This window comes from Ranitomeya imitator, chromosome 1 (genome assembly GCF_032444005.1).
Source record: "Ranitomeya imitator isolate aRanImi1 chromosome 1, aRanImi1.pri, whole genome shotgun sequence".
Classification (NCBI taxonomy): Eukaryota; Metazoa; Chordata; class Amphibia; order Anura; family Dendrobatidae; genus Ranitomeya; species Ranitomeya imitator.
The window spans coordinates 370,483,212-370,500,576 of record NC_091282.1 but is presented as its reverse complement, the minus strand read 5'-3'; the positions used below and the strand labels follow the sequence as shown (position 1 = coordinate 370,500,576).

The 17,365-nt window shown below is 45.1% G+C and overlaps 1 gene segment (V, D, J or C); it reads right to left on the bottom strand.

The window, feature by feature from the left end:
* The window catches only part of LOC138672974 (immunoglobulin gamma-1 heavy chain-like), a 606,081-nt gene that overhangs the window by 399,187 nt on the left and 189,529 nt on the right, over window positions 1–17,365 (bottom strand). Inside the window, 1 exon segment of the C gene segment in view lies at window positions 1,524–1,535. Within this exon segment, the coding sequence occupies window positions 1,524–1,535 (12 nt within the window).

Genomic DNA, 17,365 nt, shown 5'->3' with positions numbered 1-17,365 from the left:
AAATGTTATTCCAATCTTCAAAAAGGGGAAGAAGGTGGACCCAGGGAACTATAGGCCGGTGAGTCTAATGTCTATACTAGGAAAGATATTTGAACAAATTATTAAACAACATGTATGTAAGTACCTAAATAAGAATGAATTAACCAGAGTCAGCATGGGTTTGTAACTAATAAGTCATGTCAGACTAACTTAATTTCCTCCTATGACAGAATCACTGACTGGGTGTATCAGGGAAATGATGTAGATATAGTGTATCTTGACTTCAGCAAAGCATTTGACAAAGTATCTCACGCAATCTTTATTGAAAAAATGACAAAGTATGGAATGGACAAGGCAACTGTTCGGTGGATTCATAACTGGCTTAGTGATCGGACCCAAAGAGTGGTTGTAAATGGCTGCACATCCATTTGGAAGAATGTCTCAAGTGCGGTAGCACAGGGCTCTGTCCTGTCCTTTGTCAATGATTTAGATTAAGGAATTGAGGGTAAACTGATTAAATTTGCTGCTTACACAAAGCTAGGAGGGATTGCTATTACTAGAGAAGAGAGAGAGGATTCAAAAAGATATAAATAAACTGGAGCAGTGGGCAGCAACTAACAGAATGGTTTTTAACAGGGAAAAATGAAAAGTACTACATCTGGGCAATAAAAATGAAAAAAGCATATACAGAATGGGAGGAATAGGGCTAAGCAACAGCACATATGAAAAGGACAATGGTATACTAATAGATCACAGACTGAACATGAGTCAGCAGTGTGATGCAGCAGCAAAAAAGGCAAATACAATTCTGGGATGTATTAACAGAAGCATACAGTCTAGATCACGTGAAGTCATTATTGCCCCCTACTCCTCTTTGGTCAGACCTCATTTGGAATAATGTGTCCAGTTTTGGGCACCACATTTTAAAAAAGACATAAAAAAACTGGAGCAAGTTCAGAGAAGAGCAACCAGAATGGTGACTGGTCTACAAACCATGTCCTATTAGGAACGTTTACAGGATTTGGGAATGTTTAGCTTGCAAAAAAGAAGACTAAGAGGAAAGTTAATAACTGTCTACAAATATCTCAAGGGCTGTCACATTGTAGAAGGATCATCTTTATTCTCATTTGCACAAGGAAAGACTAGAAGCATTGGGATGAAACTGAATGGGAGAAGACACAGATTAGATATTAGAAAAAACTTATTGACAGTTAGAGTGATCAATGGGTGGAACAGGCTGCCACGAGAGGTGGTGCGTTCTCCTTCAATGGAAGTCTTCAAACAGAGGCTGAACAGACATCTGTCTGGGATGATTTAGTGAATCCTGCTTTGAGCAGGGGATTGGACCAGATGACCCAGGAGGTCCCTTCCAACTCTACCATTCTATGATTCTATATTCTTCACCTTTTAATTATATATGCAGTGCAAACAGGTTCAATTAAGTGTGGCCTATCAGTAAATTTGTCACATGAAACAGTATTTGAATAGCCTTGAGAATATAATAAGAGTAGGTTTTAGTCATTGCATTTATTACTGTGGTAGTACCCGCTACCGTAGTAGCACCATGAAACTCATTAATGCAAAATTAGAATGTCAGTCATCTAGGAAATTCCTCTTCCTAAGGAGACAAACTGACAGGAACTGTGGGCACCCAGTCATGAAGCACCACATCCTCTAATCCTAGTTAGTCACTATTTCCTAGTTTAGTTTAATTTATGTTGCAGATTTTTTTCCTTCTTCTTTGATAATTATAATATGTAGGAGGCACATAATTTACATTCAATCTGAATAACAAGAATTGCGGTAATAGTATGGTCATTCATTCTTCGTGTGCTTCCATCAGATCAAGCATTTTACATTGATGAAAAGTGAGGATTAAGCCCTTGTTGACACTAGACCACAGTTTTAAAGGATATGGACATGTTCAGTTTGCCATTTTCATCTGTTTATTTGTGGAAACTCAACTCCCAGATTTTCAAGTCATCACCACAATTGTTCAGACCATCTCTAGCTATCAGAGAGAGGGGGAGTACTTAGCTAGATAAAGGACTAATTGCTCATTCAGACATCTGTGGATTTTGGTTCGATATTAAGGTACCTTCACACTGATCAACTTTGTGTGGTCGCTGGGGAGCTGTCACACAGACAGCTCTCCAGCGAGCAACGATGCAGAAGTCCCCGGGTAACCAGGGTAAACATCGGGTTACTAAGCGCAGGGCCGCGCTTAGTAACCCAATGTTTATCCTGGTTACCATTGTAAAAGTAAAACAAAAAAAACACTACATACTTACATTCCGGTGTCTGTCGCGTCCCTCGCCCTCAGCTTCCCGCGCTGACTGTGTGAGCGCCGGCCGTAAAGCAGAGCACGTCACCGCTGTGCTTTATGGCCGGCGCTCACAGTCAGTGCGGGAGGCTGACGGCGAGGGACGCGACAGACACCGGAATGTAAGTATGTAGTGTTTTTTTTTTTAACTTTTACAATGGTAACCAGGGTAAATATCGGGTTACTAAGCGCGGCCCTGCGCTTAGTAACCCGATGTTTACCCTGGTTACTCAGGGACTCATCGCTGGATCGGCGTTACACATGCCGAGCCAGAGATGACAGCGGGTGACCTGACAACAAAATAAAGTTCTGGCCTTCTAGCTCCGACCGGCGATGTCACAGCAGTATCCTGATCGCTGCTGCGTGTCAAAAACAAAGAGATCGCTATCCAGGACGCTACAACGTCACGGATCGCTATCGTTATCGTTCAAAGGTTGCTCAGTGTGACGGTACCTTTAGACCGCAATTCTTGGCCTGGCCGCGGGTCTCCTGACCTGAGCTGAGCATGATAGCCTCATAGAAATATATGAAATACTAGATGGTGGCCCGATTCTAACGCATCGGGTATTCTAGAATATGCATATCAACATAGTATATTTCACAGCCCACGTAGTATATTGCCCAGTCACGTAGTATATTGCCCAGCGACGTAGTATATTGCCCAGTCACGTAGTATATTGCCCAGCCACGTAGTATATTGCCCAGTCACGTAGTATATTGCCCAGCTACGTAGTATATTGCCCAGCCACGTAGTATATTGCCCAGCCACGTAGTATATTGCCCAGCCACGTAGTATATTGCCCAGCTACGTAGTATATTGCCCAGCGACGTAGTATATTGCCCAGTCACGTAGTATATTGCCCAGCCACGTAGTATATTGCCCAGTCACGTAGTATATTGCCCAGCTACGTAGTATATTGCCCAGCCACGTAGTATATTGCCCAGCCACGTAGTATATTGCCCAGCCACGTAGTATATTGCCCAGCCACGTAGTATATTGCCCAGTCACGTAGTATATTGCACAGCGACGTAGTATACAGCAGACACGTAGTATATTGCCCAGCTACGTAGTATATTGCCCAGTCACGTAGTATATTGCCCAGCCACGTAGTATATTGCCCAGTCACGTAGTATACTGCTCAGTGACGTAGTATATTGCCCAGCCATGTAGTATACTGCCAGTCACGTAGTATATTGCCCAGCTACATAGTATACAGCACAGAGACACGTAGTATACAGCACAGAGCCACGTAGTATACTGCCCAGTCACGCAGTATATAGCACAGCCCACGCAGTATATAACAGTGGCCATGTAATATATAGCACAGCCCACGGATTATATAACACTGCCTATATAGTATACAGCACAGAGCCACGCGGTATCTAACACAGCCCACGTAGTATACAGCAATGTGGGCACCATATCCCTGTTAAAAAAATTATTAAAATAAAAAATAGTTATATACTCAGCTCCTGGGATCCAGCGGAGCTCCGGCGATATGCGCGCGGCTGCCGCCATCTTCCGTTCCCAGGATGCATTGCGAAATTACCCAGATGAGTTAGCGGTCTCGCGAGACCGCTAAGTCTTCTGGGTAATTTTGCAATACATCGCCGGGAACGGAAGATGGCGGCCGGCGCGAGCAGCTCAGCGGACAACGGAGGGTGAGTATAGCAGGTTTTTTGTTTTTTAATTATTTTTAACATTACATTTTTTTACTATTGATGCCGCATAGGCAGCATCAATAGTAAAAGGTTGGGGACACACAGGGTTAATAGCGGCGGTAACGGAGTGCGTTACCCGCGGCATAACGCGGTCCGTTACCGCCAGCATTAAGCCTGTGTGAGCGGTGAGTGGAGGGGAGTATGCGGACGCCGAGCAGTGACTGCGGAGAGTAAGCAATGGCCATTTTCTTCCGGCCTGTGCCCGTCTCTGATTGGTCGTGGCTGTTTTGCCGCGACCAATCAGCAAGTTGGATTTCCAGGACAGACAGAGGCTGCGACCAATAAATATCCATGACAGACAGACAGAAAGACAGACAGAAAGACAGACAGACAGAAGTGACCCTTAGACAATTATATAGTAGATATGGGTTGGGAAAGCCATGGCCAGTCTGTGCCTTAGCGTTCTGTGCTTGAACCTATTGGCATGGATATCTGAATGAGCCCAATATATTTATACAAGGCAGTCACGCTGAGATCAGGAGACTCCCGGCCAGCCTGTGCATTGCAGTCTGATATTGGATGTAAATCCATGGATTTCTGCATGAGCCTTTATAGTCTCTACGGCAGACAAATGATAAAACATTTTTATGAACACTATATAGACTAGAAAGTTGATTAACTTTGGATACAGGAAGCAAATGAACAATAAATCAAAACTATGTGCAAAGATGTACATAGCCCTTAAAGGGACACTGTCACCTGAATTTGGAGGGAACAATCTTCAGCCATGGAGGCGGGGTTTTCGGGTGTTTGATTCACCCTTTCCTTACCCGCTGGCTGCATGCTGGCTACAATATTGGATTGAAGTTCATTCTCTGTCCTCCATAGTACATGCCTGCACAAGGCAAGATTGCACCTTGTGCAGGCATGTACTACGGAGGACAGAGAATGAACTTCAATCCAATATTGCAGCCAGCATGCAGCCGGCGGGTAAGGAAAGGGTGAATCAAACACCCGAAAACCCCGCCTCCATGGCTGAAGATTGTTCCCTCCAAATTCAGGTGACAGTGTCCCTTTAAGTTCATGTATTTTGGGGTAGAACTCATTTTTGCATTAATATTTTTGCATTCTATAGCAAATCTAGAGGTGGGAAGTAAGGATATCAGGCCATTTCTCACATTGAGATAACTGTCAGCCGAGACAGAAATGATACAGTGGCATCACGAGGGGAAAGCAAACTGGCAAGCAATATGAGAAAAGCTCAAGCTGTCCTTGTCCTTCTTCTCATAATCGCCTTTCTGCTAGCAAGACTGCATCCTCAAGTGCTCGGTCGTTTGTCATTATAACCAATTGCATTTACTGCTTTTCATACTGTTCACTAGGGTTGAGCGAAACGGGTCGTTCATTTTCAAAAGTCGACGACTTTTGGCAAAGTCGGGTTTCATGAAACCCAATCCGACCCCTGTGCGGGGTCGGCCATGCGGTACGCGACTTTCGCGCCAAAGTCGCGTTTCAATGACGCGAAAAGCGCCATTTCTCAGCCAATGAAGGTAAACGCAGAGTGTGGGCAGCGTGATGACATAGGTCCTGGTCCCCACCATCTTAGAGAAGGGCATTGCAGTGATTGGCTTGCTGTCCGCGGCGTCACAGGGGCTATAAAGGGGCGTTCCCGCCGACCGCCATGTTACTGCTGCTGATCTGAGCCTAGGGAGAGGTTGCTGCCGCTTCGTCAGAAGCAGGGATAGCGTTAGGCAGGGTCCATTAACCACCAAACCGCTTGTGCTGTAGCGATTTCCACTGCCCAACACCACCTTCGGTGTGCAGGGATAGTGGAAGCTACATGTTTTTTTTTTTTCCTCAGCGCTGTAGCTCATTGGGCTGTCCTAGAAGGCTCCCTGATAGCTGCATTACTGTGTGTACGCCGCTGTGCAAACCAACTGCTTTTTTCAAAGCACAAATCCTCTTGTTCCTTCCTTTCTGCACAGCTATCTTGTTTGTTTGTCCACACTTTTTATTTAATTTGTGCATCAGTCCACTCCTTATTGCTGCCTGCCATACCTGGCTGAGATTACTGCAGGGAGATAGTAATTGAAGGACAGTTCCTTTTTTTTTTTTTTTTTTTTTGTGGGAGATTAAGATTGGCATTTCTGCTAGAGTGCCATCCCTGTCTGTGTCATCTCTCACTCAGTGGGCCATAGAAAGCCTATTTATTTTTTTGCTTGATTTGGGTTCTAAAATCTACCTGAAAAAATCACTACATCAATCAGTGGGAGAAAAATATTGGCCTCAGGGCTTGTGTGCCACTCCTTACTCCTGTGTGTGCCATCTCTCACTCAGTGGGCCATAGAAAGCCTATTTATTTTTTTGCTTGATTTGGGTTCCAAAATCTACCTGAAAAAATCACAACATCAATCAGTGGGAGAAAAATATTGGCCTCAGGGCTTGTGTGCCACTCCTGACTCCTGTGTGTGCCATCTCTCACTCAGTGGGCCATAGAAAGCCTATTAATTTTTTTGCTTGATTTGGGTTCTAAATTCTACCTGAAAAAATCAATAAATCAATCAGTGGGAGATTAATATTGGCCTTTGGGCTTGTGTGCCAGTCCTAAGCGTGCCATCTCTCTCTCTCAGATAGTGGGCCATAGAAAGCCTATTTATTATTTTTTTTATTGGGTTTATAAATTTTCCCTGGAAAAAAAAAAAAAAAAGTGGGAGATTAATATTGGCCTCTGGGCTTGTGTGCCAGTCCTGAGCGTGCCATCTCTCTCACAAATAGTGGGCCATAGAAAGCCTATTTATTTTTTGGGTTGATTTGGGTTCTAAATTCTACCTGAAAAAATCAATAAATCAATCAGTGGGAGATTAATATTGGCCTTTGGGCTTGTGTGCCAGTCCTAAGCGTGCCATCTCTCTCTCTCAGATAGTGGGCCATAGAAAGCCTATTTATTATTTTTTTTATTGGGTTTATAAATTTTCCCTGGAAAAAAAAAAAAAGTGGGAGATTAATATTGGCCTCTGGGCTTGTGTGCCAGTCCTGAGCGTGCCATCTCTCTCACAAATAGTGGGCCATAGAAAGCCTATTTATTTTTTGGGTTGATTTGGGTTCTAAATTCTACCTGAAAAAATCAATAAATCAATCAGTGGGAGATAAATATTGGCCTCTGGGCTTGTGTGCCACTCCTGACTCCTGTGTGCGTCATCTCTCACTCAGTGGGCCCTAGAAAGCCTATTTTTTGTTTTATTTGTTTTCTAAATTCTCCCTGAAAAAATCATTTTATTTTATTTGGTTTCTAAATTATTCCTGAAAAAATCATTTTTTTTGTATTTTTTTTTTTCTAAAGTCTCCCTGAAAAAAAAAAAAAAAATCAAATCAGTGGGAGATTAATATTGCCCTTTCTGCTTGTGTGCCAGTCTTGACTCCTGGGTGTGCCATCTCTCTCTCTCTCTCCAATTGTGGGCCATAGAAAGCCTATTTATTTTTTTGCTTGATTTGGGTTCCAAAATCTACCTGAAAAAATCACTAAATCAATCAGTGGGAGATAAATATTGGCCTCTGGGCTTGTGTGCCACTCCTGACTCCTGTGTGCGTCATCTCTCACTCAGTGGGCCCTAGAAAGCCTATTTTTTGTTTTATTTGTTTTCTAAATTCTCCCTGAAAAAAATCATTTTATTTTATTTGGTTTCTAAATTATTCCTAAAAAAATCATTTTTTTTGTATTTTTTTTTCTAAAGTCTCCCTGAAAAAAAAAAAAAAAATCAAATAAGTGGGAGATTAATATTGCCCTTTCTGCTTGTGTGCCAGTCTTGACTCCTGGGTGTGCCATCTCTCTCTCTCTCTCCAATTGTGGGCCATAGAAAGCCTATTAATTTTTTTGCTTGATTTGGGTTCCAAAATCTACCTGAAAAAATTACTAAATCAATCAGTGGGAGATAAATATTGGCCTCTGGGCTTGTGTGCCACTCCTGACTCCTGTGTGCGTCCTCTCTCACTCAGTGGGCCCTACAAAGCCTATTTTTTTTTTTTTGTTTTCTAAATTCTCCCTGAAACAATCATTTTATTTTATTTTGTTTCTAAATTCTTCCTGAAAAATTCATTTTTTTGTATTTTTTTTTCTAAAGTTTCCCTGAAAAAAAAAAAAAAATCAAATCAGTGGGAGATTAATATTGCCCTTTCTGCTTGTGTGCCAGTCTTGACTCCTGGGTGTGCCATCTCTCTCTCTCTCTCTCTCCAATTGTGGGCCATAGAAAGCCTATTTATTTTTTTGCTTGATTTGGGTTCCAAAATCTACCTGAAAAAATCACTAAATCAATCAGTGGGAGATAAATATTGGCCTCTGGGCTTGTGTGCCACTCCTGACTCCTGTGTGCGTCATCTCTCACTCAGTGGGCCCTAGAAAGCCTATTTTTTGTTTTATTTGTTTTCTAAATTCTCCCTGAAACAATCATTTTATTTTATTTGGTTTCTAAATTATTCCTGAAAAAATCATTTTTTTGTATTTTTTTTTTCTAAAGTCTCCCTGAAAAAAAAAATAAAAAATCAAATCAGTGGGAGATTAATATTGCCCTTTCTGCTTGTGTGCCAGTCTTGACTCCTGGGTGTGCCATCTCTCTCTCTCCAATTTTGGGCCATAGAAAGCCTATTAATTTTTTTGCTTGATTTGGGTTCCAAAATCTACCTGAAAAAATCACTAAATCAATCAGTGGGAGATAAATATTGGCCTCTGGGCTTGTGTGCCACTCCTGACTCCTGTGTGCGTCCTCTCTCACTCAGTGGGCCCTACAAAGCCTTTTTTTTTTATTTGTTTTCTAAATTCTCCCTGAAACAATCATTTTATTTTATTTTGTTTCTAAATTCTTCCTGAAAAATTCATTTTTTTGTATTTTTTTTTTCTAAAGTCTCCCTGAAAAAAAAAAAAAAAATCACATCAGTGGGAGATTAATATTGCCCTTTCTGCTTGTGTGCCAGTCTTGACTCCTGGGTGTGCCATCTCTCTCTCTCTCTCCAATTGTGGGCCATAGAAAGCCTATTTATTTTTTTGCTTGATTTGGGTTCCAAAATCTACCTGAAAAAATCACTAAATCAATCATTGGGAGATAAATATTGGCCTCTGGGCTTGTGTGCCACTCCTGACTCCTGTGTGCGTCCTCTCTCACTCAGTGGGCCATAGAAAGCCTATTTTTTTTTATTTCTTTTCTAAATTCTCCCTGAAACAATCATTTCATTTTATTTGGTTTATAAATTCTTCCTTAAAAAATCATTTTTTTTTATTATTTTTTTTTTTCTAAAGTCTCCCTGTTAAAAAAAAACAACAAATCAGTGGGAGATTAATATTTACATTTGCGCTTCAGTGACAGTCCTGCGTGTGTGGCATCTCTCTCATTTGTTGCCACCAACAACAGAGTGTGTAACATTGTGCCTGATTTTCGTTGTGGTCTCACCCACCTGTAAAGGGGTAGCTAAATCATACTGAAGTTATAGCTCACCGTGTAAGTTGTGTGACAGCAACAAATACCGTTAGTTTGGTAACGTTTTTAAAAAAATGAGGAAGTCTGGTGGAAGAGGTCGTGGCCGGGGGCGTTCATTGTCAGCTGGTAATGAGGGTAGTGGTAGTGGTGGAGCATCAGGTGGTCGTGGGAAAAAAAATATTGCACCTAAGTCTGGAGCTGTGGAGCCAGGTTCGTCGTCTGGCTACACAAGGCCTCGAACGCTCCCTTTTCTGGGAGTAGGAAAACCGCTTTTAAAGCCGGAGCAGCAAGAGGAAGTTTTGGCTTATCTTTCGGACTCAGCCTCTAGCTCTTTTGCCTCCTCTCGTGAAACTGGTAAAAGTAAAAGCAGCGCGTCGTTAGTGGATGTTCACGGTCAGGGACAAGTCGCTTCCTTGTCCTCTTCAGCAAAAACAACAACAGAGAAGAATGCAGCAGGCGACACAACGGGTTACTCCATGGAGCTCTTTACACATACCGTCCCTGGCTTAGAAAGTGAAGCAGTTAACAGTCCATGCCCATTACAAGTTGAATCTGACATGGAGTGCACTGATGCACAGCCACAGCCAGACTACTATGCTGGTCCTTTGACTCAGACCACAACATTGCCCTCGCAGGGTGCTGATCAAGAATCAGACCCTGATGAGACTATGTTGCCCCATCACGAACGCTATACCACCGACCGACACGGTGACACAGACGAAGTTGCACACGAGCTACAATAAGAGGTAATAGATGACCCAGTTCTTGACCCCGATTGGCAGCCATTGGGGGAACAGGGTGCAGGCGGCAGCAGTTCTGAAGCGGAGGAGGAGGGGCCGCAGCAGGCATCAACATCGCAACAGGTTCCATCTGCCGGGCCCGTATCTTGCCCAAAACGCGTGGCAAAGTCAAAACCTGTAGGAGGACAGCGTGGCCATCCGGTTAAAGCTCAGTCTGCAATGCCTGAAAAGGTATCCGATGCTAGAAAGAGTGCAGTCTGGCATTTTTTTAAACAACATCCAATTGATCAGCGCAAAGTCATCTGTCAAAAATGTTCAACTACCTTAAGCAGAGGGCAGAATCTGAAAAGTCTCAATACAAGTTGCATGCATAGACATTTAACCACCATGCATTTGCAAGCTTGGACTAACTACCAAACGTCCCTTAAGGTTGTAGCACCCTCGGCCAATGAAGCTAGTCATCAACGCAACATCCCTTCCGGCAGTGTAGGGCCACCATTTTCTGCACCACCTGCAGTATCTGTGCAGGTTTCTTTGCCAGGCCAAAGCAGTCAGGGTCAGGGAATCACCAGTTTCGTAGTAGGAAACACTGCATCTAGGGCACCGGCGGCAACAATACCATCTCCCACCGTCTCTCAGTCTGCCATGTCCACCGGCACCCCCGCTAGTTCCACGATCTCCAGCTCTCCAGTCCAGCTCACCCTACATGAGACTATGGTTAGAAAAAGGAAGTACTTAGCCTCGCATCCGCGTACACAGGGTTTGAACGCCCACATAGCTAGACTAATCTCGTTAGAGATGATGCCCTACCGGTTAGTTGAAAGCAAAGCTTTCAAAGCCCTGATGGACTACGCTGTACCACGCTACGAGCTACCCAGTCGACACTTTTTTTCCAGAAAAGCCATCCCAGCCCTCCACCAGCATGTTAAAGAGCGCATCGTCCATGCACTCAGGCAATGTGTGAGCACAAAGGTGCACCTGACAACAGATGCATGGACCAGTAGGCATGGCCAGGGACGTTACGTGTCCATCACGGCACACTGGGTAAATGTGGTGGATGCAGGGTCCACAGGGGACAGCAAGTTTGGGACAGTTCTGCCTAGCCCACGGTCTAGGAAACAGTTGGCTGCGCCGTTCGCACCCCCTCCTCCTCGTCCTCCTGCAGAAGCGAGACCTCGTCCACAGACCGCAGTCGCACAACCACTCCATCCGCAGCTGCCACTGTTGCACACCAGGTCTCCCATTATGGGGCAGCTACTGGCAAACGTCAGCAGGCTGTATTGGCTATGAAGTGTTTGGGCGACAACAGACACACCGCTGAAGTTCTGTCCGAGTTCTTGCAGAAAGAAACGCAGTCGTGGCTGGGCACTGTAGATCTTGAGGCAGGCAAGGTAGTGAGTGATAACGGAAGGAATTTCATGGCTGCCATCTCCCTTTCCCAACTGAAACACATTCCTTGCCTGGCTCACACCTTAAACCTGGTGGTGCAGTGCTTCCTGAAAAGTTATCCGGGGTTAACCGACCTGCTCCTCAAAGTGCGTGGACTTTGCTCACATATCCGCCGTTCGCCCGTACATTCCAGCCGTATGCAGACCTATCAGCGTTCTTTGAACCTTCCCCAGCATCGCCTAATCATAGACGTTGCAACAAGGTGGAACTCAACACTGCACATGCTTCAGAGACTGTGTGAACAGAGGCGGGCTGTTATGTTTTTGTGGGAGGATACACATACACGGGCAGGCAGTAGGATGGCAGACAGGGAGTTGTCAGGTGTGCAGTGGTCGAAGATTCAAGACATGTGTCAAGTCCTTCAGTGTTTTGAGGAATGCACACGGCTGGTTAGTGCAGACAACGCCATAATAAGCATGAGCATTCCCCTAATGCGTCTGCTGATGCAAAGTTTGACGCACATAAAGGATCAGGCGTCTGCAGCTGAGGAAGAGGAAAGCCTTGATGACAGTCAGCCATTGTCTGGCCAGGGCAGTGTACAGGACGAGGTAGCGGGCGAACAGGAGGAGGAGGACGAGGAGGATGATGGGGATGATTATATTTTTAATGAGGAAGCTTTTCCGGGGCCAGTGGAAATTGTTGGCGTGGCAAGGCCGGGTTCTGGTTATTGGAGGGACACAAGTGACGTGGATTTGCCTGAAACTGCCCCTCAACCAAGCACAACCACAGATTTGAGAACTGGAACTTTGGGCCACATGGCGGATTATGCCTTACGTATCCTCAAAAGGGACACACGCATAACAAAAATGATGAACGATGACGATTACTGGTTGGCCTGCCTCCTTGATCCTCGCTATAAAGGCAAATTGCAAAATATAATGCCACATGAGAACTTGGAACTAATATTAGCAACCAAACAATCAACTCTTATTGACCGTTTGCTTCTGGCATTCCCTGCACACAGCGCCCGTGATCGTTCTAACACGAGCTGCAGGGGCCAGCAGACCAGAGGTGTTAGAGGGGCAGAAATCAGAAGTGGCGTTGGCCAGAGGGGTTTTCTGACCAGGTTGTGGAGTGATTTTGCTATGACCGCAGACAGGACAGGTACTGCAGCATCAATTCAAAGTGACAGGAGACAACATTTGTCCAGTATGGTTACTAACTATTTTTCATCCCTTATCGACGTTCTCCCTCAACCGTCATTCCCATTTGATTACTGGGCATCAAAATTAGACACCTGGCCAGAATTGGCAGAATATGCATTGCAGGAGCTTGCTTGCCCGGCAGCTAGTGTCCTATCAGAAAGAGTATTCAGTGCTGCAGGTTCAATACTAACAGAAAAAAGGACTCGTCTGGCTACCCAAAATGTAGATGATCTAACCTTCATTAAAATGAACCACAACTGGATTTTGAAATCTTTTGCCCCACCTTGCCCGGCTGACACCTAGCTTTCCTATGTAAAGGTCTTGCCTGTGGACTATTCTGAATGACTTTTCCAATCTCGTAATTTGCAGCACCTGATTGTCCAGCATCCGACATGTTAACACCTCCCTAAATGGCCAAAGTCCCCACACGGGGCCGTGGTATCGCCACTTGGCGCCAGCACCCGTGAGAGTACTGTTTGTCTGAAGAGGTGGGTGTGCCCGCTTTTGGTCGATGGCACTGCCACTAGGTCCCTCATAGTACAATAAAGTGTCTGGCGGTGGTGGTGCGCACCCAACGTCAGACACACCGTTGTAATATGAGGGGCCCTGGGCCTGTACCGCCGGCCACAAGACAGTCCCCCCCCCAGGTCAAACAGTGCTCTACCACTTGCAAAATTTTCTCTCACAGCTCCACCAATGTTTAGTCTATGCGCTGACATCCTTCAATGCCTGGCACTGTCAATACCATTGTATTGACATTTTTCTTATGTTAGGCCTTCGAAGCCTGTCTGCGGTCACTCCTTCCACTAGGCCTCCACTGACCTGTCTACTGCTGCCCGTGTTCCCCTGGAACCAATTTTAAATTGCCTACAGCCAGCCCAATTTATTATGTTAGGGCTTCGAAGCCTGTCTGCGGTCCCTCCTTCCACTAGGCCTCCACTGACCTGTCTACTGCCGCACGTGTTCCCCTGGAACCAATTTTAAATTGCCTACAGCCCAATTTTTGTTATGTTAGGCCTTCGAAGCCTGTCTGCGGCCCGTTCTTTCCACTACTACTACACTGACCTGGCTACTGCCGCCCGTGTTCCCCTGGAACCAATTTTAAATTGCCTACAGCCAGCCCAATTTATTATGTTAGGGCTTCGAAGCCTGTCTGCGGTCACTCCTTCCACTAGGCCTCCACTGACCTGTCTACTGCTGCCCGTGTTCCCCTGGAACCAATTTTAAATTGCCTACAGCCAGCCCAATTTATTATGTTAGGGCTTCGAAGCCTGTCTGCGGTCCCTCCTTCCACTAGGCCTCCACTGACCTGTCTACTGCTGCCCGTGTTCCCCTGGAACCAATTTTAAATTGCCTGCAGCCAGCCCAATTTATTATGTTAGGGCTTCGAAGCCTGTCTGCGGTCCCTCCTTCCACTAGGCCTCCACTGACCTGTCTACCGCTGCCCGGGTTCCCCTGGAACCAATTTTAAATTGCCTACAGCCAGCCCAATTTATTATGTTAGGCCTTCAAAGCCTGTCTGCGGTCCCTCCTTCCACTAGGCCTCCACTGACCTGTCTACTGCTGCCCGTGTACCCCTTGAACCAACATCAGAAAATATAAAAATAAGTATTTTGCTTATAAAAAAGAAAATACTGGAGAGATATCAAATGCAGACATTTTAACATTAAAAACAAATACATACAACAAAAATCTGGTACAGTACTAAAAATGGCCACCAGCTACAATAACTTTCTCCTGCAAGTAGTTAACTGAAAGTTTTTTTCAATTTAAAACACAGATATGACATCCACCGAGTGTTGTCCTGTCGCGTCTTCTTTATATTATTGCCAAGAAGATGCAAAACAATGAAAATAATAAAATCATTATTTAACAAAAAAATAGAGTAAGTCAAAACCACATTGCAAATAAACATTCATTACAAATAAAGAAGCAGGGCGCGTCCGAGGGTGAGTATATACCTAATAAGAATATAATCACCCTCGGACGCGCCCTGCTTCTTTCCGACAGCCTTCCTTCCTAAGAATCAGCCCTTCCGTGGTGTAGAGAGAGGGTGTGTTACACTCCAAGGTGTTCCCCAGGTTGCCTTTCCTGAGCTTCGATCTTCATGCTCTCGTTTAGTAGTTGTCGGAAAGTAGGCTGCATTAGGCCTACAAATTGGGTATGGGGTGGAGAGAGATGGTGTGTTAGACTCCAAGGTGTTCCCCAGGTTTCCTTGCCATTGCTTCGGTCTTCCGACTCTCGTTTAGTAGTTGTAGAAAACTACACTGCATTAGGCCTACAAAATGGGTATCGGGTGGAGAGAGATGGTGTGTTACACTCCAAGGTGTACCCCAGGTTTCCTTGCCATTGCTTTGGTCTTCCGACTCTCGTTTAGTAGTTGTAGAAAACTACACTGCATTAGGCCTACAAAATGGGTATCGGGTGGAGAGAGATGGTGTGTTACACTCCAAGGTGTTCCCCAGGTTTCCTTGCCATTGCTTCGGTCTTCCGACTCTCGTTTAGTAGTTGTAGAAAACTACACTGCATTAGGCCTACAAATTGGGTATCGGGTGGAGAGAGATGGTGTGTTACACTCCAAGGTGTTCCCCAGGTTTCCTTGCCATTGCTTCGGTCTTCCGACTCTCGTTTAGTAGTTGTAGAAAACTACACTGCATTAGGCCTACAAAATGGGTATCGGGTGGAGAGAGATGGTGTGTTACACTCCAAGGTGTTCCCCAGGTTTCCTTGCCATTGCTTCGGTCTTCCGACTCTCGTTTAGTAGTTGTAGAAAACTACACTGCATTAGGCCTACAAATTGGGTATCGGGTGGAGAGAGATGGTGTGTTACACTCCAAGGTGTTCCCCAGGTTTCCTTGCCATTGCTTCGGTCTTCCGACTCTCGTTTAGTAGTTGTAGAAAACTACACTGCATTAGGCCTACAAAATGGGTATCGGGTGGAGAGAGATGGTGTGTTACACTCCAAGGTGTTCCCCAGGTTTCCTTGCCATTGCTTCGGTCTTCCGACTCTCGTTTAGTAGTTGTAGAAAACTACACTGCATTAGGCCTACAAAATGGGTATGGGGTGGAGAGAGATGGTGTGTTCCACTCCAAGGTGTTCTCCAGGTTGCCTTTCCTGAGCTTCTATCTTCAGGCTCTAGTTAAATTGTGGTTAAATGGAACAACTGCATTTGGCGTACTAGTTGGTTTGGGGACTACTAACAGTGTCTGCCGCTCCTTGCTGTTCTCCTGGTTTCCTGTCCTGAAATTCCGTTTTCAGGCGCTCGTTAAGTAGTTGTTAATGTTAGACTGCATTTGGCCTACTAGTTGGGTTGGGGCCTACTATCGGTGTCTGCCTCTCATTCCAGTTGTCCTCCACTGCAATGCCCCCTGGTTATTCCTGTGTTACCAATTTTGAACTGCATTTAGCCAACTTTATTCTTTGGGCCTATATCTGTGTTTCCTCCTCATCCTGCCCATTGCCCAGCCAGTGATAGATGAGTCTGCTGGTACATTGACCCATAACACAACATTCCCCGTGCACGCTACACAACAACATTGTGACCCTGCTGAAAGTCAGGTTGCTCTTCCCGCATACCATACCACCTTACACGGGGACAAAGAGGAAGGTGCAGATGAAAGTGCAGGTTCCTTCATCAGGTGGGGGGAGGAATACTAGTTGGCGACGTCACTGGCACAGGGCCTCTCATAGTACGCAAAAGTGTTGCTGCCGGTGGGAGGCGCCCCCGCCGTGCAAACACACCGCTGTACTTTGAGGGGCCCTGTGCCAGTGCCAATGCCAACGAGTGGGCCCCCCCTGCTTGCTCAGGTTCACAGCACTTGCAAAGTTGAAATACTTACCTCTCCCTGCTCCACTGCCGTGACGTGGTCCAGATTTCCTGGGCCCACTAATTACTTGAACCAGCCCTACCCACCACAACTTTAGCCAAATGACCCCCAATTTCAAATGCCTTCCAATTATTATAAGGTAAATTACGCTTGACAAGCTTCATTAAGAAGAATGGATGGTTTTGACATTAAAATGGGCACTCTAGGTGTTTTCCTGGCCCCCACTCACTGCCGACTATGCTGCCCCATTGACTTGCATTGGGTTTCGTGTTTCGGTCGATCCCGACTTTACGTCATAATCGGCCGATTTCACTCGACCCGACTTTTGAGATAGTCGGGTTTCGCGAAACCCGGCTCGACTCTAAAAAGGTCAAGGTCGCTCAACTCTACTGTTCACCCTTTTCTTCTGTTGTCTTATCAGCTATATTTGTGCCCAGGAAACATGCATCCAATCTTCTGTTTTTTTGTGGGCACTCAACTCCCAGATTTTCAAGTTCACCACAATTGCTACTGCACCACATGAGTTGTACTGTCTTTTGCATAATGGTGGCATGTGTGCTGCTTAGATGGAAAATAGCTAACTATCACTAATTTTTTTAAGGCAGTCATCCCTAATTACCATATATACCCGAGTATAAGCCGACCCCCAATTTTGCCACAAAAAACTGGGAAAACTTAATGACTCGAGTATAAGCCTAGGGTGGGAAATGCAGCAGCTACCGGTAAATGTCAAAAGTAAAAATAGATACCAATAAAAGTAAAATTAATTGAGGC